The sequence below is a fragment of the Neopelma chrysocephalum genome, unplaced genomic scaffold (assembly GCF_003984885.1).
Source record: "Neopelma chrysocephalum unplaced genomic scaffold, ASM398488v2 Primary Assembly neopelma1_23b, whole genome shotgun sequence".
Classification (NCBI taxonomy): Eukaryota; Metazoa; Chordata; class Aves; order Passeriformes; family Pipridae; genus Neopelma; species Neopelma chrysocephalum.
Genome location: NW_020897692.1, coordinates 3,100,579 through 3,121,805, shown reverse-complemented (window position 1 = coordinate 3,121,805; position 21,227 = coordinate 3,100,579). Strand labels below are relative to the sequence as shown.

The window sequence follows — 21,227 nt, the reverse complement described above, 5'->3', positions numbered from 1 at the left end:
AGGCAAGAAAAAAAAAAGGCAGCTATTTGAAAGCCCACCGGCCGCCTTGGGCATTTCAGCAGCGGCGAACGTGCGTTCCTCCCAGAGGACAAAGGCAGGAAGGACGGCACAAGCCCCCCACGGGATAACGGGGAACCTGCGCCTCAGCCCGGCGCAAGCCTCGCCCGGCGCCCCGGCCCTGCGCATGCGCCCCGGCTGGCGCACGCGCGGCTGCCGCCCGGCACCGTTGGAGTGGCGGGACCCGCCCGGCCCGGCCCGCCCGGGTCACCCCGCGGGCACCGCCACCGGCCTCGGGCAGCGCCCCTGCCTCCCGCGGGTGAGTAACGGCGGCGGCCCTCCACGGGAGCCCGCCCCCGGCCACTGGGGAAGGGGCTCCACGGGGCTGAAAGAGGCCGGGAGAGGAAGGGACGACGCCCGCTCCCGCCCGCAGCCGCTGTCGGAGGGGCCGGGGCTCCCCCGGGCGGTGCCCTCCCTCTGTCCTCCTCCCTCTGCGGGAGCCCCGCGTCTCCTCCTGCCCGCGGCTGATGCCCCTGTTGTGGCAGAGAAGTGCGAGCGCTCGAAATGCGGTGGCTGGCTCAGGGGAAGGGAGCAGGCTCTGCCATCTGGGTTCGCTCCCCCCTGTCACTTTCAGCTCGTGTCAAAAAGCCTCGCTGTGCAGCTGCCCGTGCTATGAACTGTCCCGGGGGCGGGTTCGCAGGTAGCTCCTATGATGCAGCTGTCTGAAGGTCGCTTTCTTTTCATGGCCTGTAGCTGCTCAAAGTTAGGTGTGTGTTTCCATGTCTTTTCAAAGTAGGAGAACGTTGGCATGTCGAGGTCAAATGCTCACATATATATAACGCTGCCTTACCACCTTTGTTTATAATGAAGAATCCAGCAAGATTGTGTTTTGTTACTGCTGCTGCCTTTCTTAAATTCAAGTCACGTTTCTGTTTTTTGAGTGATCCATGTTAGGATTGTCATATTTCAAATACCTCTTCTGAATTGGGTGGACCAAAAAGAAATCTATTATTGGAATTGGTTAAAAAGATATCTGTTTGGTATGTAAGCACAGCTATAAAGACCATATTTAATGTCTTCTTCCATTGTTAATGATTTTCAAGGTATTTAAAAAAAAAAAACTTAGAAAAAGATTTTTCATATGCAGAGACTTTTTGAGAAATTCCCCCTTTTTTTTTTTCTAATGCTAGAACCATTTACAAGAAACGTATGGTCAGCTTTTGTTGCTTTTATTGTATGTGTTCCCGAGACCAGAATGTGCTATGTAAATATAGTGGTTATTGGCCCTCAGGGAAGTTTACAAAATCTCACCTGATCAATCACTTGGGAACCAAAGTAATGTTTCTAGGTGCACATCTGCACTGTAGCTCCAGAATCAAGGGCCTTTAAGGCCTAGGAGCTGCAGCTCTGTCTAGAGGTCACTTCTGAGTTTTCAGGTTCTTAGAGCTGGGAAGGCTTAGTAGAGCATAAGCTTAGAAGTTTTGATTGCATCCATGATCTACCAGCCTCAGTAACTTCTGGATGACCTTACACTTGATCAATAAAATCAGATTTTCAGACCTCTATTCTGTATTGGATATCCATTTGTTGTGTTTAAGGAACATCAGATTAAATAAATTACAGAATTCGTTCATTCTTAATAAAATAGATGAATCTGTTATATCTGAACATATTTTGCATTGTGTATTTCTCTTTTGTAATCAGCAAACCTGGAAAACAAAACCCATTGGGCAGGGCATGGAAACTTGAGTTTGGTCAGAATCATCTGACCAAAATTACTGAGGGTAATTAAACCCTCAACTTTTTTTGTTGGTTGGTTGGTTTTTATTTGCTTTCTTTGACTAAGGAAACATCCTTATTTTGGGAAACAAGTTGGGGAAAAAAAGCTTTCATCATCTGTCCATCTGTATGCTTTTTTTCTTCATATGGTGGAAAGGATAAACAGAAGGTTTGCCTGCAGGGTAACTTAAGGGTATAAAAAGCTACCGTGAGGGAGGAAAAAAACCCGTACTGTCAAGTAAGAGCTTAAATGAGAGATGTTATCCTTGAGACAGACTTTCTGTTAAGTTTGGGGAAGAATTAAGAAAATACTTCTGTTTTTTTATAGATGCTTTTTTTTTTTATTTCTTCATGGAGGTATTAGTTGTTTTAAGAAGACCATCTGGAGGTTTTGCCTGCTGTGATGAGTTTCATACTATTTATTACCAATGAAAAACAAATTAATTTGGAACAGGGATGGTCATAGTGGGATAGATACATTTATCTTGTGCTTTTAATTCTGTATAGCAGTGTACAAACTAAAAAGTAAAATAACTATGTCAGATTTTTTTTTTTGAGAAGGGGACTGGATGTTATGGAATTATAGGTTCTACCCTTTCATGCTAAAACTTCATATTTTTCTGATCTGTAATGAAGGAAACTGTAGTATCTGTACTCATTAAAGGAGAAACCAAAAGACATGTAAACTAACTTCCTTCTAATCTGTAACAGATGGCTTTTTTTCTTTTAAAATTAATTGAGTAGGCAAGAGAAAGAGCTCAAACTACTTATATTTTTGGCTGGTACACCTAGATGGATCAACAAACTTGGAGTAGGAATCCAAAAGCTTTTGGGTCAGAGTAACTGCATGTGGGATGTTAATCTGCATAAAGCTGAAGTTACTCAGGCTGACTTCTTCCTAGAGAGAAAGACAATTGCTGTTAGATCCAAATGCACCTGAAAGTTCAAGGCAAGGTACTTGCAAGGAATGACATGTACCTTGCAAGGTAAGGAATGACATGTACCTTGCAAGGCAAGGAATGACATGTACCTCAGTAAATTGCAGTCATACTCCAAAATTTGAATGTCCATGACAAATGCAAAATCACAACTATGCTTTCTTTAATGACTGTTGAATCAGAAACGTATTCTAAGTTTTTTTCCAGTTGCAAAGATAGATGTAACTTCAGGTAGCTGTTTCATAGGAGGGTAATTTATCTGCCTCTGTCTCTGAAAAGTAGATCTGAACAAGAATAAAAGACATATGAAACATTGCTTACCTGTGGCTCTTCAATGCAGCTTTTACAGTATATGTGTCTATACCTGGGCTAAATTATATCATCGAAACTGATGTCTTCCCAAAACAGAAGCCTTTACCATAGATATCAATTGCTTGTTCTAGAAATTTTTCGCTTTGATGCTGAGCTTCTGTATAAGCATACTGGGTGTTCATAATACGCTATGCTAGACCAGAGTCTGTCTTAATGCTCGTCAAATATTTGTAAGCGTGCTGCTCATTTTTCAGTATACTTTAATGAGAAATATTCCATTGAAAAAATACTTATTGAAATAAGAACATGGAGCACCAAGATCAATTCCTGACTTCAGAAAAAGCACTTTATAATAGCGAAATCTTAATCGAAATAGGAGGAATTGAGTAGCAGATATGTCAAGGAAAGAATAAAAACGAACAGTTTCTTTGATATGGAATAGGAAAATCCAAATGAAAAACCTTATGAGCATTCTAATTATAGACACTGCAGTCATGAATTCTTTTTTACAGAAGAGAAGAGATAAAATAATAAATGCAGAAGTAGTTTATCACTGGCAATCCTGTATGTTGCGTGATGAAGATCAGTAGCATCAGGGTTAAATTAAACTGAGTACATTAATACATTAGCCTGGTGAATAATATTGTTTTCTTAAAAAAAAAATCGTCATCTTTTAGAAAATTTGAGTTTGTCTAATCTGAAAATTGACTTAAACTACCAGGGAGGGGTAGCATAATATACTTGAAAGAAGACTGAAAAGGTCATGAAAAGTAGTAGGAGTAGTTTGAATGTATTTAATTTCTTATTAGAAGAAAGGTGTTCTGCACTCCAAATAATTTCTTTGACAAAATTCTAGCTATAGAAAAAGAACCCTGTAATTTGATGTAAAATGATACGAAATCTTAATTCAAAGTCTTAAGTACTATAAGCATATATGGTGTAAAATCATTTTTCCTGGCAGTAGCCAAAGGTATGCTTTCACAATCCAGTTGGGCAAAATGAACAACATCATTTTCGTACTCTTGCCTTCCTCCCTCTGTTCTTCTTTGTTGACTTTAGTGCTGTGATACTTATTCAGCTGAGTCATCTCTCTAACAAGGTCAGAGTGCACAAGGGCTTTCTTGTTGTTTATTTTTGAAATGTTAACAGGGATTTGCTGTTAAAATGAATGAGTGACCTTAGTGTGAAAACAATATGAATCACAGAAGCAACTAGGAATAGACAGTAGGATGAAGGGATTAATATTGGAAATGGAAGCAGAACTTCCCCTTTTGGCAGTGTATTACTGCTTATCCAATTCAGGCTATATTGTTGAAAAGCATATTCTGAAATTCCTCATCTAAAATTATCACAGCAGTAGCAAACAGTGTGTTGTGACAACTGAGCTATATGTTAATGCACTATAAAATCAGTAAAGAGCATTAACAGGAAATTAAGGTGAGATACTTTATAAATCTCCTAAAATGACCTGTGTACATCTCAGTAAATTAAAATAAGATTCTCAAATTTGGAGGTCATTGGCAGAAATACAAAATCACAGGTATGTTAGTGTATTGGCTCTTGAATCAGAAATGTATTCTTAGATTTTCCAGTTTAGTGTTGTCAGTTTTATGCATAATCTTGTTCCACATAATTCGGTGGTAACCTAAATTTTGTTAATCCTTTTCTGTGGTTCTCTTGTGATAATGTTGAACAGGACTTAAAGTTACAAATAAAGCAATTGGGCATTCCATTATACTGATTTTCTTCCCCCTACTTTCAGGGCTCAAATCTTGCTCTGTGCGGTTGGTCTTGTTTTGAATTTAGCCCTGGAATTCTACATGAAAGGCCAGGCAGCTGTGACATTGTATTAACTGGCTGTCAGCAGCTAACTTGTGGCTTTCTGCTTGAGGTACATCCTTAATGCTATGTTGGTTTTTGCTTACATAATTCAGAAAACAAATCAGGATCTTAGATCTATAAAGTTGCAAAGCATTATTGTTTTGAGTTTAATTTGCTGAAGTATTTAGTTAATATATTGGGTAACTAAACACAAGGTGGTTGGTCTGAAGCCAGTAAATAGGTTAGTAAATGAAACCTGCATTCTGAACATAAGCTGTAGTTCCATCATATCCTATTTTGTACTTTACTCTTGTTCTATATTATTCTCCTTTCATGGCTTCTGGTTTTTAATTCTGTTTTCTGTGCTATTTCTGCCAGAATAGCACTTGTAAAAGCATGATAGTTCTGAAATAATGTAACCAGAATTTCCATTTAATGATATTTACCTGGGTTAGGATAACAATGAAGATCAAAAGTAAGATATTTTATGAAATATTTGAATCCTCAGAATCTCATGTTCTCAAATAGAAAAATGGGGTTTTGTTTGTGTCCCCCCACACAAAGGTCTGTTAGTTACACAGTCAGTGTGTGCATCACAGTTGTCTCCTTGTTATTTCTATTATGTAGAGACTTTGTGAAGCATTTCATACTGTTGAATTAGGTAATAAGAAATCTGACTTTAAAATATTTGTCTTTTGATCAGTTGCGGCCAAAATCCTTCTGTTGGGATTCTGAACTATGACATCATGGCAAGATTTCGCAGAAGAACATGCATCATTTTGTTGCTTTTTATTTTGTTTATTTGCTCCATAATGATGGCTTTGAAGACACTGAGACCTGACAGAGCTGGCTTTGGGGATCCATTTGGACTTGGTTTGTTGCCTGAGCTTCAACAACGAACAGTTCTCTTAGACAGTAAACAGAATTCACTAAATAGGGTTCAAGGAGATACTGTAACACGTGTCAGTAATTTGCACAGTATTGCTGTCAATACTATGAAAGCATCTATGCCTCCTGTAAATAAGCTGGAAGAGGATCTGTCTTCTCCTAATTATAACTTTCACATTTTTTACTATACTTGGTATGGGAATCCACAGTTTGATGGTAAATATATTCACTGGAACCATCCACTGTTGCCACACTGGGATCCTAAAATTGCAAACAGTTATCCAAAGGGAAGGCATAATCCTCCTGAGGATATTGGGGCCAACTTTTATCCTGAACTCGGATCTTACAGTTCCAAAGACCCTACTGTCATAGAAGCCCACATGAAACAAATGCGTTCAGCTTCAACTGGTAATGAGTGTTAACATTTCAGCATGTTGTTCATTTATCCAGCCTTATGTATGCCAATGAACACAACTGACCCATTCTTCCATTTTTTTTCTGTGTAATTCAGGAAATGGTCTGAAACCAGTAAATGTCTTTGTATCTCTGAGTTTTAACCTCCAGTCGAAACCTACATCTTCAAAGCTTTGTCTGATGAGTGTAACAGCACAGAAATATAAGAAAAGTATTTGTAGTCCTGTTAGGTACATGTTTTTTGTGACTTACTGATAACATATATGGAAAATACAGAAACCATTTCTGGAATATATAGCCTGTGTATTAAATTTTTGGAGATGAATACTTCAGTTTTAAGACCAGGTTTCAGAAAATCATGTTAACATGGTTATGGAGCAGTCTGTTCAATTACTGAGTGGGTTTTTTTCTCTGAATTCTGTGTATGCAATAACAAATAGATATTAATTCATTAATTGTCCAAAAGTATCTTCTTTAAATAGAAATTGATGTTCCCTTTCTCTAAATAAGATGAACTATATACATAAGAATATTCAATATATTTTTGGTGTCATTCTTTGTTGTTGAACTTTCTGGTCCTTTTTATGTTAATCGTCTTTAAATTAGCAGTGGTATATGCTAATAGTAAACTCTGAACGCTTCTGTAAATGTAGTTGGAGCAACATGACCAGAGCTCATAGCATTATTCAGACTGCTAATCACCTTGTATTGAATCACTTTCATTCACCTAATCATTAAGGTTTTAAACATTTTTAATATTGTTTTTAGCGTCAAGTCCATTCTCTTTTAGACTCCTGAAGTGGTACATAACTTTATTTTTTAACCACAGGAAAGAAAATGTTAAGTAATCTTTCTTAGGGAAAAATCAATGCAAATGCGAGTTTAGGTTCCTTGATCAGCAATTCCGTTGTCTGAACTTTTATGTGTTTCCTAAAGGTATAGAAGAGTCTTGTCAGAGGTATTCAAGATACCCAAGTCTGTTGCTGCTGTTCTGCTTGTTCTTTCCATCTTACTCATTTGAATTTGGTCCTTTTCTTTTGCATAAAATAAAAGATAATATGATAAAATGCAGTAAAATATTGCATTTTTCTTGTCCTTGAGTAGACTGTCTCTTGTGATAGCGTTACTTGTGATTCACTTTTTGATGAAGTGTGGAGGGAATAGAGTCAGTTGAACTACCTCCTATGTATGGTGAGCTCATACTTCTGGTTTGGATGTTAGAACGTGATTGTGTATTGACTCTAATTTATGCTTTCTCTTTCCTAATTTTGGAATTGTTTGTTTGGAAATTTTTAGTCAGAAATGTTATAATGTTAGTAAAGTAGGTGGAATTTAGAGTATGTACTTCCTATCTCGGTGACCTTATTTGTGTACTTAAATCTTTACCTAGTGAAAAAGAATCATATTGCCTTATTCTTCCATATGTTTTAAATAACATTGTTAGGAAAATATTTCTACATCAGTTATTTTATGTATTTCTTTCAGACTTACCTTCTTCTTGACATTATTTCCAGCTGCACATCTAATTTTTTTATTTGACAGCATTTTATTTTAGAAGGAAAGGGTTTTAGCCTTTCTGAAGAGGTATGTGTTCTTCGCTTTCATGGAGAGCTTCAGAAAAATTTACAGTACCAGGTCATTCTATTTGTTATCTTTTTTCCACAGGACTAGTAACATACTTAAGTTATTAAGAGTTACTCAAGCATTTTTGAAGATAATAAATTTAAAAACTAATTTCACGTGCTTGGAAGTGTGGATTACACCAGAGTAACTGCTTTTAGCTAGAAAGAAGGTTGTGGGATTACAGTCACTGCTTCTAATATTGAATGGGGTTTTTTGGAGTAGAGCCAGAGGTACAATGAAGAAATATGTTGGAGAATAAATTTTTATAAAATAAGAATCTTTCATAACATGCATAGCCCTCTCCTCTTGACTGTTCTATAACTCTATGTTATACATATACCCTATGTATCTTCATATTCTCTGGCTCTATTTTGGAATGGCTATAATGCCTTATTGGGAACCACTCTTTTCCTCTTGGTACAAACTGAAGGTTAGAATGCTGTGCCAAAAAGTGGGAGAGAATGGCTTTGAGTGTTGGGCTTAGGACGCTGAGCACAGATCTGTTCCCTTGACAGATGATCTAACCACTGTTTGTTTTGTAGTCCTGTAAACAAAGAGAGGAGTTAAAATCCACTCTGAGAATACTGAGATTTTTTTTAACTAGTTAAAAAGTAATTTGAGATTCTGATTTATATTATATAGGTTTCACATCAAACAATAATTTTAACTCATGTAACATTGCATGTTACAGTGTACATGTAATATGTTAAACAACATGAATTAAAACTGAAGTTTTGTATTTTCAGGTGTAATAGTGCTTTCATGGTACCCACCAGGTATGGCTGATGAAAATGGAGAACCAACTGATGATTTGGTACCTGTTATTTTGGACTATGCACACAAATATAATCTAAAGGTAAAGTATTTTTAGATGATAAAATAGGACTAATTAGGAAAGCAAACCTTGCTAAGAGTTTACTACTTTGACTCAAGGTGTAGGGCAGGGAAGCCTGTCATGTAGTGGTGGCTTCTGTTTCTGTCTCGTATTATGCTGCACTTCTTTTGGGTCATAGAAGCCTTTGAATTGCACTGAATTTTGGTAGGACCTGAGAAATATTGCCTTATAAATAGACTAAATATTGTAATCTGCTTTAGCATGCAGCATCTAAGGTATAGTGTTGTAGGTATTTATTTTCTATTTCTTTTCAGGAAACAGTTTTTAAAATAAGATGATATGTTGTTTTCCAGTGAGGCTTAGGAGTTGAAGGAAGTATTACATTTTACAAAATACTATGGAATACAGTGATCTATAAACTAAGGAACTTTGAGAAAGAAGAAAGACTGTCTTCATGTTCTGCATTTCATAACTTGCTGGCTCCTCATCATAGAGATCAGGAGCAAGCATCTATGAGTAATAAAGGCAGATTTAGAAGACCTAGTTTGAATGAATGTCTTTATCCCAGAAGTTACCAGGAACTTTTGCCTTGGACTGTAAGGTCGGAGAGATGCTGCTCTGACTTTATGGTTATTCCAGGGCATGACAGGATAGAAAGGCTAAGTTACTGCCTTCTTGAAATGGGTGAAATATCAGGTCAATTAAAGATTACGTGAATTGATCAGTAGAATCTAAAATTGTTGTTTGATTTTTTTTTAAATTATTTTCAGAATAAAACTTGTGTTTTCCTTTTGTGATAATGAAAATGTGCATTGCATTTTAATCTTGCCAGGTAATACATTTGAGTTTTTAAGTAGCTGTGTATGTTTCATCTCTGGAGAGTGTTGCTGTACTCTGTATTGAAAACACAGCCTGTTCATAAGCTCTGATTTTAGTTGGTCATGCAAGTTGCAGATTCTCAGAGAAATTTCCTGTCACTGGGAGCAACTGTAGGTTCCTTGGCAAGCAGGAGGAAAGCAGGAAGATGAATCAGATACAGAAGTAATTTTGAAACTGTCAAAAATACTATGTGAATTGCATTATGGGACATAGGTTGCACTATGTAATAGCAAACTATTAAAATGAAAGAAAAAACGTATTTTCAGATCATCACCTTGCTCTCACCTAAAGAATTTGTTAACATCCAAGTATCAAAGGAACCAAGGAAAAATGAAATAAGCTACCAAGAAAGATGCATGCAATAGTGTGATAATGATTGGAATATGAATGAAGCTGCTGTTACTGCTTGGAATAATTACAGGAATACAGATATTCAGTGTAGATACTACTAGGAAATGCTACCTTCACTGTAATGTTTTTAAACTTTCTTGCATTAGTAAGTTATTACAGTAAATGTTAGGAGTGTCAGTAGACCAAAACCAATATCTAAAATACATTTCTATTATGTCTGCTAAATAAAAGTCTGTGAAAAGATATGCCCCTTTGATTTGCCTAGTTTTGATAGTTGGAAATGAAAAATGAAATTATAGTGCTCTTCAACCTGTACTATCTGTCCTAGTGATTTAGTCTGATACTATTTTTCTATTGTTTCTACTTAATAGCGATAGATATTGGCTCTGCAATGGAAATTTTCTACTGTTGCAAAGTTGTCAAAGACTTTATTAAATGCATTTTGTTCTAAAATTACTTCTGAAAAACTAGTTGCTTTGATTAAGGTAATGTACTCTTCCGTAAATGTATATTTGAATACAAATGCATTTTTACATTGGAATTACTTCACATATATAGGTTAATTAATTCCATAAGCTCCAAGCTTGACATTCAGAGCAGTAGCAATACATTATATTAGATGTAGTTGCAAGAGCTTATTGCTCTAGATAAATCTATAAAATTTTAAATTAAAGTTTTCATATCTTAAAATATCTTAAAATCTATTTTGACACTGAAAACTATCCATGGAGCATTATCTATAGCAAATTTAATACATTGGTTAGAAATTAAATATTAAAATCTTTCATTGGTTAATCAGTTCTTTGACATTCAAATAATTAATATTTTATTTCCATTTTTAGTTTCTATAGTTTTTCAAGTTTTCTGAAGCATGATTACCACTTGCTGTAGCCTAGGGAATACAAAAGCAGTGGTTTGTTTTAATGTAAATACCCTAAATATTTACTTTAATACCAATCTTCCTGGGATCTGAAGCTTGTAATCTTAGCAGTGCAGGAGTTGTATTGATGCAAATGTTTGGTCTGTAAGGAAGTATATTTTTTGTGACTGGTACTTGCTTCATTTAATACACGGTGCCCATGTATTCAATAGTGTTTTACGTTTGTGTTGCTTTTACGTTTTCACCTTTCAGGTCACTTTTCATATTGAACCTTACAAAGATAGAGATGATCGCAGTATGTACCACAATGTCAAGTACATCATTGACAAGTGAGTCATTTCAGGATGGTTTCCTTTGGTGTTTGTTACATGCTGGTTTAGGGGGCTTATGTATACGATGTAGAAGTTGTAAGAATATATAAAGATCTTCTGAGACTGAAGAGAACTGTAAGGAACTTTGTTCATAATTCAGTGGTGCAAAACTCAGTCTGTTTTTTAAATATTAAAATGTGAACTTTACATAGATACTCAAATGTAAATTGCTTTCAGCGGTCGTTAATACCATAAGTCATGGTACTTCAGATTAAAGCAGTTAAAATATTAGCCACATGATATATAAATTAAATATACATTTTTATAGTGACAAACTAGCACCTAGAGCTTTAATGTGTTGACCTCTAGTGATTTTAATTCATCTTGTCAAATTCTGTGTAGCTACTAGTTGTCTTGTTTATCAGTGCTGCTTAGACTGTCTTATTTCATACTGAATTGTAGAATTGCCCTTCAGAGGAAACTAATAGCTGTAGCACAATTTGACACTAAGTTAGTGTTGTGCTTTAACCCCAGCCAGCGGTAAGGTACCACACAGCTGCTTCCTTCCTTCCCCCCCTGCCCCATAGCACTGTGGGGTGAATGAGAAGGAAAAGATAAACTTCATGGGTTGAGATAAGAACAATTTAACGATTGAAACAAAAATATATTATAATAATTATGCTAATAGTATTCTTAGTAGCACTAAGAATAAAGAGACGGAAAGAGAGTAACAGTACCCAAGATGAATTGCTCACCACCTGCAGACCACCAGGCCAGCTCTGAGCAACGCTCAGCCCCCTTGCAGGTAACTCCCCCAGTTTATATACTGGGCATGACATTCTGCAGTATGGAATATACCTTTGACCACTTCAGGTCAGTTGTCCTGGCCATGCTCCCTCCCAGCTTTTTGTGCAGCTCCTCACTGGTAGAGCATGAGACACTGAGAAGTCCTTGTCTTAGGGTAGGCACTACTTAGCAGCAGCCAAAGCATCAGTGTGTTATCAATGTTATTCTCATGCTAAATCAAAAAAACACAGCACTGTAGCAGCTACTAAGAAAAAAATTAACCCTGTTCCAGCCAAAGTCAGGACAGTTACTAATTTGTAGTAGTTGAAAGGAAAGGTTCTTTGAAGATTCATTATTTGATACTTCAGCAAACACTGGACTGAAAGTGGATATGAATTGCTACGTTTTGAAGTCCATGCCCTGTCTATTTAAATTAGTTTTTAGGAAAAGTCTTCAGCTCAGATTGTTCAACAGTATTTTCCAAATGGCAAATTTTGTCTTCACAATACTTGTTTGCTTTATAGATACGGAGGCCATCCAGCCTTTTACAGGCAGAAGACCAGCACAGGCAGATTTCTTCCCATGTTTTACGTTTATGATTCTTACGTAACAATTCCTGAAATATGGGCAAATCTGCTAACTGTTTCTGGATCCCAGAGTATTAGAAATACTCCGTATGATGCATTATTCATTGCACTTCTTGTAGAAGAAAGACATAAACATGACATTCACAGAAGTGGTTTTGATGGAATGTACACGTACTTTGCCACCAATGGCTTCTCCTATGGCTCATCTCATCATAATTGGGCAAGTTTAAAAGCCTTTTGTGATAGTAACAACTTAATGTTTATTCCAAGTGTGGGCCCAGGCTATATTGATACCAGTATCCGACCATGGAACAACCACAACACCCGTAATCGTGTCAATGGGAAGTACTATGAGACTGCCTTCAGCGCAGCCCTTCTGGTCCGACCGGAAATTATCTCTATTACATCTTTTAATGAATGGCATGAGGGAACTCAGATTGAAAAAGCTGTCCCTAAACGGACTGGACAGGTGGTTTACCTTGATTATAAACCGCATAAGCCAAATATTTACCTAGAGCTTACTCAGAAGTGGTCTGAGAAGTACAGAAAAGAACAAGAACAGTGGCTGATGTGAGCTGTCCCTCCTGCAGTTGTTTCCTAATGCATTGACTATATTGAGAAAGAAATTGAGAGCTTAAGAATATGTTATTAAATGTCTTTATTATATCTGTTGAATGTATATGTGCTACTACTGAATTTTAATTTTGAAAAGTAAAAAGATTATGAGAATATTGGCAATTCTGTCTTATTGGACATTTTAATTCAAGAATATTCGGGGAAATCTGAAGGGTTATTTGTTTCTTTTTTAAACTTCATAACTTGCATTCTGAGCTTCCGGAACATCTGCATGGGATAACTCTACATGACCAAAGTATAACAAAAAATTGGCATAGTTCTACTTACTTCCTTTATTCTTGTAGTTGTGTTTCTAATAAAAATGATGCTGTAATCTAAGTTTTTATGCTCATAGCTTCTTGCAGGATGCATGTCTATACTGTATGGAATAATCTACATCTACTGTTTTTAATGCTTTGCACACAGGGACTTCTTGACATATGACTAGCTTGTGTTAAAAGCACTGAAGAGGTATGTGTGATGCAACATCACTATGGTTTTTTGAAAAAAGAAAAGTCTTTGAAAGAAAGTTCCAAAGAACTGCTGAAAGACTTCTAGTTTACTTATATTTTTTTCTGTATGGTACATGGTGTAGACTTTTGCAGATTACTGGGTACTGACCAGGAACATTTTTTTTTTCTATATTACTTTGATTATAAAAAAAATAATGTTTGGAACAAAGTGGAAAATATTTTTTTTGAGTGGGGGAAAAACTCCTAAACATGCAAAAAATATACTAAACCTTCCACTTTTATTTATTTTCTGCTAATTGACTGCAGATACAGATCTAGCATGTTTTTTTAAATGTGTAAACTTTCTAAACCGAACAGCTTATTAGTCTTACAATAAATATAATTGTAGGAAATAGTTTTTTTGTTTCTGATTTCGGAGCAGCCTAGTTTGATTTCAATGACAGCAACTACCCATTAGTTTAATTTGAAATCTGAGATTTCTATTTTTCATATAGTTTATTTAGTTTTATGAGGATTCAGAATAGTAGATACTAAAATCTTGCTGTCATTCAGATAAGCAGCCTACCAATGCTACCTGTAACACTGTGGTGTGGCTGTAAATGACTACTTTCAGTCCTAAGAATCTCACCTTTCAAATGTTGTAATTATTAACTGGGGTTTTTGATGAGGTTTGAAAAGTTCAAGTCACACGGACATATCTCCTCAGCAGTCCTTTTTTGGGGATTTTCATAGAGTTTCATAATAAAATCCTGAACTTTAGATTAGTAGAAATTGCAGTGTTTTGTTTATTTGCAGAAAGTGTCTAACCCATAGCAAAAAGGATTTTTTAAAAATTGTTTATTTTTTTAATCTATGTATAAGGTGCTGATCCTGTGTTTTAGTTCATATGCTGAAACTGTTGTGACCACTAGTAACCACTAGAATTCCATTGATTTCAGCAGGACCCATGAAAATCACATTCTTTACTCAGTTCTCACTGTAATCTGTCAATGAAGTTCTAAGGTGAGTGTGAGGACTTCTGGTTAAAAAAGAAACCAAACCAAACCAGTATGTTTTTTCCAGAAAACTTTGTCATTCCAAATAAACATAAGTTACTACTAATAATTTTTAGAGTCTTTCTGGTGTGAGAAAGGTTTGCTTATGTATCTCTCAGTTATTTACAGGTTAGTTCTTTTGTCATTTCTCTGCAGTTGTTCAAGAGATGAGGTGTCATATAATGCCCTCAGCTGCTTGAAAAAAGTGCAGAAATTGGGTGACAGGTATATAACCTGGTGTGTTGAAGTGTGCCTCTAGAGTTATTGGAGTCTTATTAATCTCTCTTCATATTTTTTTGCATTTTCCTAGTGCATGTCTGCGAGGTCTGAAATGCTCCTGAAAGGAATGTTTACTAATGCTTATTTTATTTTACTTATACTCAGGTGGATAAATTGACGTAGACATACGTATGACCACAGTCACATAATAGTGTCTGAGACATGAGAAGCACTTGTTCTAACCACTTCCAGCTTAACTACTCCCTTTATTAAGGAAAATGATATTACTTATTTTACTATAAATCCCTTAAATAGCTAACAGCCTTTACAGCCCAAAGAGTCCATTCATTTATTTTAAATGTGAGGGAACAATTAAATTTTTTGCGAATGTTATTAAAAAATCTTCTGAAATCAAACCTTTTACACGAACAAGTCTCTTTGTTTTCCCTTTGCTTAAACTTTTGTCATCCACTGGTCTTTTCTCACTGTAGTTGTCTGAGCACTGTACTGATCTTGACAACTTTGCACTCACCTTTCGGCTCTTACTTTCTCCCAGGGGCAGTTTATTTTCTCTGTGACAATAAAAGTCACTTCTTTGTTGCTGTGTACAGAAACATTTGAAATTTGTTGTAGAGTATTGTACAACTGAGGTGATCTATCTTGTTTAAAATACAAATCATGGTAACAGTGTAATAGATCTTCATTACTCTGAAAGACTTTTGTAATTGCCATTAAAGGTATCATTTAGCCCTTGCCATGAAGTGGTTCAGGCCATGGCACAGTGATATCTAATGAGACTTTTAAAAGAATTTACAGAATTTCTTTAGAAAAAAATGAAAATGAAGTGCCTAGAAATTCATCACCCCTGAACACTTACTGTGTTTTTATATGCTTGAAGTGTTTTAAAACGTAAATATGCAACCAGATATAATATTTCAGGGTTGAGAATTGAATTTGATGATGCTAAGGAAAGATGATGGAATAGGAGCTACTAGAACTACCCCACCTGCTTGTCCAATATTTCCTCTGTACATAGAGCAAATTACAGTGCTACTTCATGTTATATAGAATGAAGAGTTTTGCTTACAGACTGTTGCTGCAGTCATGATAATTTTTAAAATTTGAGTAAAAATAGATCTGTGGGAGACGATTGGTACAAATGCAAACGAATAAGATTGTTATAAGGGCACAGTTACTGGGGCAAGGGAGGAGAAACATGAATATATTTAAGAAGGTGGTTGCTCCAAGCTTTAAGACTTATAGTAGGGGAAAAAAAATTGTGCTACCAAAATTGAGAGGGAGAGAAGAACATTTGTAGTGATTTTGAGATCTGAAATAGAATTTAAGGAATATCCAAATCCTATTTCACTTTGGCTTCAAACCCCTTTTATTTCTCGACTAATAGAAAAAAAAATTGTAATGATTGTTTTTAATATTTTTACACTGATTAATTGCGTTTGACCCATCTTGTTATGGTATTTTATAGTATTTAGAGTCATATGCTAAATTCATATAGATTAGGCAAGAAACACTAGGAAGTTTTGTAAGAGATCCTGCCATGCTATGCCTCTGCAAATACAGAAGTACCTGAAGTAATCAATCACATACTACTGGCTGAGTATTCTCAGAGGGGAAGTGGTTTCTGAGAGAAGTAGCAAGTCTTTGTGGTAAAAGAGAACATAGTTTTAAAAGTAAATCTATAGCTTCATTTCTGCTTCTGTCAGTTGTGATCAAGTAAATTATTTGAGTTCTGCGAGCTGTCTCAGAACTGAAGCTTAATACATCAACTCTGGAATAAGAATATGCATTAAATTTTGTATAGCAGTGCATGTTTCTGAGATCTGTAATCTTGTACTGAATTTTGTGGGAAAATGTGCATATGCTGTTATTATTTTAGTGGCAAGCTGTAGATTATTGTGAATATACTTTCTGTACTGATGTTCATCGTGTTTGTCTAGTGCATTTCTTTTGAGGTGCAAATGATTTGTCTCTTAAGAGGTTGTTGAAGCAGAAGGTTCTTTAGTGGAAGCAATTTTATTATAAAACTTGATATGTATACGCTCTGCATATTTGGAATTAACACATTTCACACATGGGTTCTCTTGAAAACATTTTACAGGAGTGTTTTCAGCACTATGTTGCTAGTAAAATGAACTTACTGTAATTTAGAGCACTTTTTCTGTGAATCTTGTGAACCTAAAAAGAGGAAATAAAGTATTTACAGACAAATTGTCAGTTAATATAAGCTGACAATCTCTCTCCCAGTCTTAAAGTATTTTACAAGTCCTGGTTCTCATCTTTCTACTTGGTTAAGATTGTGTCAATGTTTCATTCCTTTTTTATCTTTTACTTTTGACCAACGTGTTAAATATTGCATAAGTTTCTAAAGTGACTCTATTTCTAAGATTTCATAGCTGTAATATTCATTAAAGAGTATCTACAAGGTTATTGGCACAGCAGAAAAGCCTGATGCGAGTTTGGTATTGTATAGATATCAATTTGTTGTGAATGGGTAGTGTATCTTTGATATATATTGAACACAAATAAAAAAATGCATTTTTTAATACCCTACATGGCTGTGACAGAGATGCATTTGCTTACATAAACATATAAAAACCTGTGTGTAACTATTTATATATGTGCATACAACTGAAGTAATTATTTTTAAGGTACTATATCATCATAATAAAATTATAAGCTGGATTCTGCTACTTTTAAGTAAGCAGTGGTTAATTCCCTATTATGTTTACAGAAGACCTTTTTGCTTACGAATGCTTTCATGAACGGTAAATATATGCCCAAAAATTGTGATTTTAAAGGAGTGTGCAATAGTGGGTTTTTTCATAATATGAGTTTAGAAAGTTAATTTTTATTTTTCTACTACTATATGTGTGTAGAATTTAATTAAACTGAAAACAACAGGCTTATCACAATGCTTTTAAACAGAAAATACTCCTGAAAGTTTTAGGCCTGTTTTTATTACATCTTATTAGGCTACTGAGTTCACTACTGCATAGCACTGCAATTATCTCTTGAGTTCTGAGGTACAACTGTATGTTGACAAAGTAAAACTGAAGTTCACAGTTCATACAGAAGTTTAAGAGGGATGGGCACACAAATAATTAGGCTTGCAGGAGAATGGTTTACAACTGATTACTACAACAGGGTCAAAGAAGTATTTGTTGCATTCTGATAGTATATTGTGCTTTCAGGTATAAAAAGTCTTGAAGGTAAGTGTTGCCATTTTATTTATCAAAGCAATGTGACATTACCTCCTTGGTGTTTGAAACGTATGTCTTGTTATTCGAGCAAACTAACTACACTGATATGAAAGAAATCTAATTCACACACATAGTATTGTGTATTTCTGTGCATGAGTCAAAAGTATTTTAAAATATAGAGTATTTTAATAGTTTCATATGTCTTTTGTGTATCACACTGTGACTCTCTCCTGTAGTTAAAGTATTTTGCTCCACGATGCAAAAGATTTCCTGAAAATTTCCTGTGTCAGGAAATGAAAAAGGTAATCAACACAAGGTCTATTTGAAATTTGAACTTATACACGTACCTGTAATAGATACTTTAGTGAGAGGCTTTGAGAATCTTCTCCATTTTAGTAAATAAAATATTTTTTAGGGTATTTCATGTCACTTGATGTGAATTCAGTAGAAAGGGATAATAATGAAACAGTATTTATTGCCTCTTGTTTATCTAATCTGATCACTTTCTATACAATATATGGAATGTGTATTATGTGCATTCTTTATGTGAAAGATAAATAATACTAGACTACATTTATGTTTGTTTTCTTCAGCTGGGCAGTGTAGATAGAGGGAACAGTGAGACAACAAAAAGCACTTATAGCTTTCATTTTTTAATTTCAGTTTAGTCACGTTTTTTTAGAAATACTGTGAAAACAGTGAAATATACAGAAGTTTACTGTAGTAAAAAAATTGAAAAATTAATTACCTGACCCAATTAACTGATAGATTTGGAGGAAAAATATGTGGCACCTATCGCAGTTCTTTCAGTGTTTTCCAAATAGAAAGGTACAGTCTGTTAAGATGAAGTCAAGAAAGAAGTTACTTATGTTATCATACAGTGTGATGATCTTATGGAAAGTGATAAGAATTCTTTTCTGTATATTCCATTATTGCTACTATTCAAAGCTGGCTTAGCACACTCAAAAACGAGGAAGTTTTGTAAAATGAATTTTGATCATAGAATACAGTATGCAGATTTATCCACACACAATTTTTTTCCCTATTTCTTTGTGAAATATAATTGCCCTGGAATGGATAGAGAAAATCTATTGCAGTTTTAAACAGTTCCCAGATCTGTGCTTGTCATGGGGTGATCCAGAATGGCTCACTTCTTGATCCTAGCGGTTAAGTAGTGTGGATAATCAGAAGTAATCAAGAGTATTCAGGTTCATTTCCTACGGTCTTTTATCTAAAAATATGGGTATGAATGTACTGAACTTTTCAAAATTAGAGAACTTTGGAAGTGGTTAAATGAAACTGGTTTATTAGATAATCTTGATGTCATCTGTTGCATTCAGAGCTGATTTACCACTTTTAGAAAATTTTCTGTTCCTTATACCAGTGAAAGGGTTAATGATTGTTTTTCCTACTTATGTATCCATTTATGTTTATATATTAAATTTCATCTGCAAACTATTTCATAATAAAGTTAAGTCTCATAAAGTCTTTTTGCAGAATTCATTCTGTTCTGCAAACAGTATTGACCTGTGACTAACCCTAATTCATGAAAAGAGTAAATTCTTTAGTCATTGTGGTCAGAAGTCTTTGGACTACTCGCTGCTAGTTACCACTTGTAACAAAGCTAGGTAAGTGATTGTGGAATCACGTCTAGAATATTTTACTGTGAAATAAAGCATGGCTTAAACTATATTCAGCTACATTTGAGGTGAGAAACTGGATTAAATTAATTCAATGGGTGTGGAAATACGTTAGGTCTTTATTGAAACACAACATTACATGAGCAATGTGATACTATTCATGTGATGTGAAGTAGCAAATTCTTTCTTACAGTGGGATATTTTCAACCATATTTCTTACTTGTCCAGAAGCAGTTTGAGTTAATCTACAAAACCCAGTGATTGGGCTATTGACTTTATCAGCTGAAGTCTCAAATTTGGAAATAATTTTCCTCTAAAACTCTTAAAATTGGAAAGTAATGAAGAATTAGCTACTTATATGAATAGCAATACTGTAGTTGACATGTAAAACACGTGGAAGGTAGCTATTATGTAAAATATGTTTAATGGGGAAAAGTTCAGATGTCACAAAGGGAAAAAAGCTGAGGTTGCTTATTGCTTATAACTGTTTCCATCAATAACGTCTGAAAATGTTGCTCAATATTATAACAATTTCTGAAACAAGGGAAGGATTGTTGGCACAGTTATCTGTAGAGAATCATGGGCTTGTTAAGAATTTAGAAAATAGCATTGTTAATTTTTGCTACAGCTTATCTGAAAAGCGTTTTCTGTGGTGAAGTAATTCCCTCTTTGTTTTTGTTCTTATTTTCTCCTTTCTTCATTTGAAACTGATTCATGTCTGTGTTCTTAGTTTTATGTGCACAGTTGATTCTTCTCAGGCCCAAGTGGATTCTCCTGATTTTAAGTACTTATTTGTTCATTATAGGGATCTATATTGTTTCTTTTATCGGTATCAGGAAGGAGAGAAGGATTGCACATCCTATAGATGCATCTTGAATATATGTAATGCATAGGGGCAAAGAGGGGTACAATGGGGTTGTTGATATTTTCACACAGATCAATTCATACTTTTCTCTCTCTAAAAATGTAATGCTTATACAAATTTTCTCCAAAGTTGTTTGGTAAACATATAAACAATTTCTGATACTGAAGAAATATACTTTTTCCAATTATATTGTTGTCTACATTTTTGCCAAATGATATGATTCTGTGTTCACGGGTACTTGGATCTCTTTTCATAATTTGGAATCTTAACTACATTTCTGTGCGAAGTCTGTATTAATGAAAAAAAAAGGAATTTTTAATTATAAGACTAATTGAAATACATAAGAAAACCCCTTAGAGCTAACCTGCAAATTTTTCATACTTGGCGTAATTATAAAAGCTTTTTCTTCTGCCAGTATTCAGTCTTTAGTTAGGATACTTATGACAGGAAAGTGAACAAGCAGAGAGTGCAAAATACAGGGGGTTTTGTTCCTTTTTTTCTGTTGGTGCTAGAAACCTACAAAATAAGACTACAAAATACAATACAGAATTTGCGTGCTCAACCCTGCACACTAAAACCTTTCTTTAGTTGAGATTTCATGAAGTGTTAACCTTTAGCATGTACAGGGCATTAGAATAATAGGGCCTATTTGTGATTTTTGAGCTTTGGTTTAGGCCCTAAACAGATTTCCCAAAGTCTTTTAAAATAACAGAGAAGCCAGCATATGACTGGTAACAATAGTTAACATGCTGTGCATAA

At 35.2% G+C, this 21,227-nt stretch overlaps 1 protein-coding gene across 3 annotated transcripts; it reads left to right on the top strand.

Moving 5' to 3' along the window:
- The first annotated feature begins 221 nt into the window (after positions 1-221).
- MANEA (mannosidase endo-alpha) lies at positions 222-17,017 on the top strand. 3 transcript variants are annotated; one of them, XM_027694961.1, is made up of 5 exons: positions 222-316; positions 5,551-5,762; positions 8,519-8,628; positions 10,970-11,046; positions 12,339-17,017. In XM_027694961.1, the coding sequence occupies exons 2-5, from the start codon at positions 5,594-5,596 to the stop codon at positions 12,973-12,975; spliced, it is 993 nt and encodes a 330-aa protein (XP_027550762.1). In that variant the 5' UTR covers positions 222-316; positions 5,551-5,593; the 3' UTR covers positions 12,976-17,017. The 3 variants fall into 3 exon arrangements, with proteins under 3 accessions (XP_027550762.1, XP_027550748.1, XP_027550755.1); XM_027694947.1 differs by having other exon boundaries at positions 5,551-6,143; XM_027694954.1 differs by lacking the exon at positions 222-316 and adding an exon at positions 4,899-4,917 and having other exon boundaries at positions 5,551-6,143.
- The last annotated feature ends 4,210 nt before the right edge of the window (positions 17,018-21,227 follow it).

What these genes read in the sequence shown, in the direction of transcription:
- MANEA (XM_027694947.1), top strand. Translation starts at nt 5,594, where the DNA reads ATGGCAAGATTTCGCAGAAGAACATGCATCATTTTGTTGCTTTTTATT. An exon ending in AATGCGTTCAGCTTCAACTG is followed by an intron (nt 6,144 to 8,518) that starts GTAATGAGTGTT and finishes TTGTATTTTCAG; the next exon opens with GTGTAATAGTGCTTTCATGG. An exon ending in GTCAAGTACATCATTGACAA is followed by an intron (nt 11,047 to 12,338) that starts GTGAGTCATTTC and finishes TTTGCTTTATAG; the next exon opens with ATACGGAGGCCATCCAGCCT.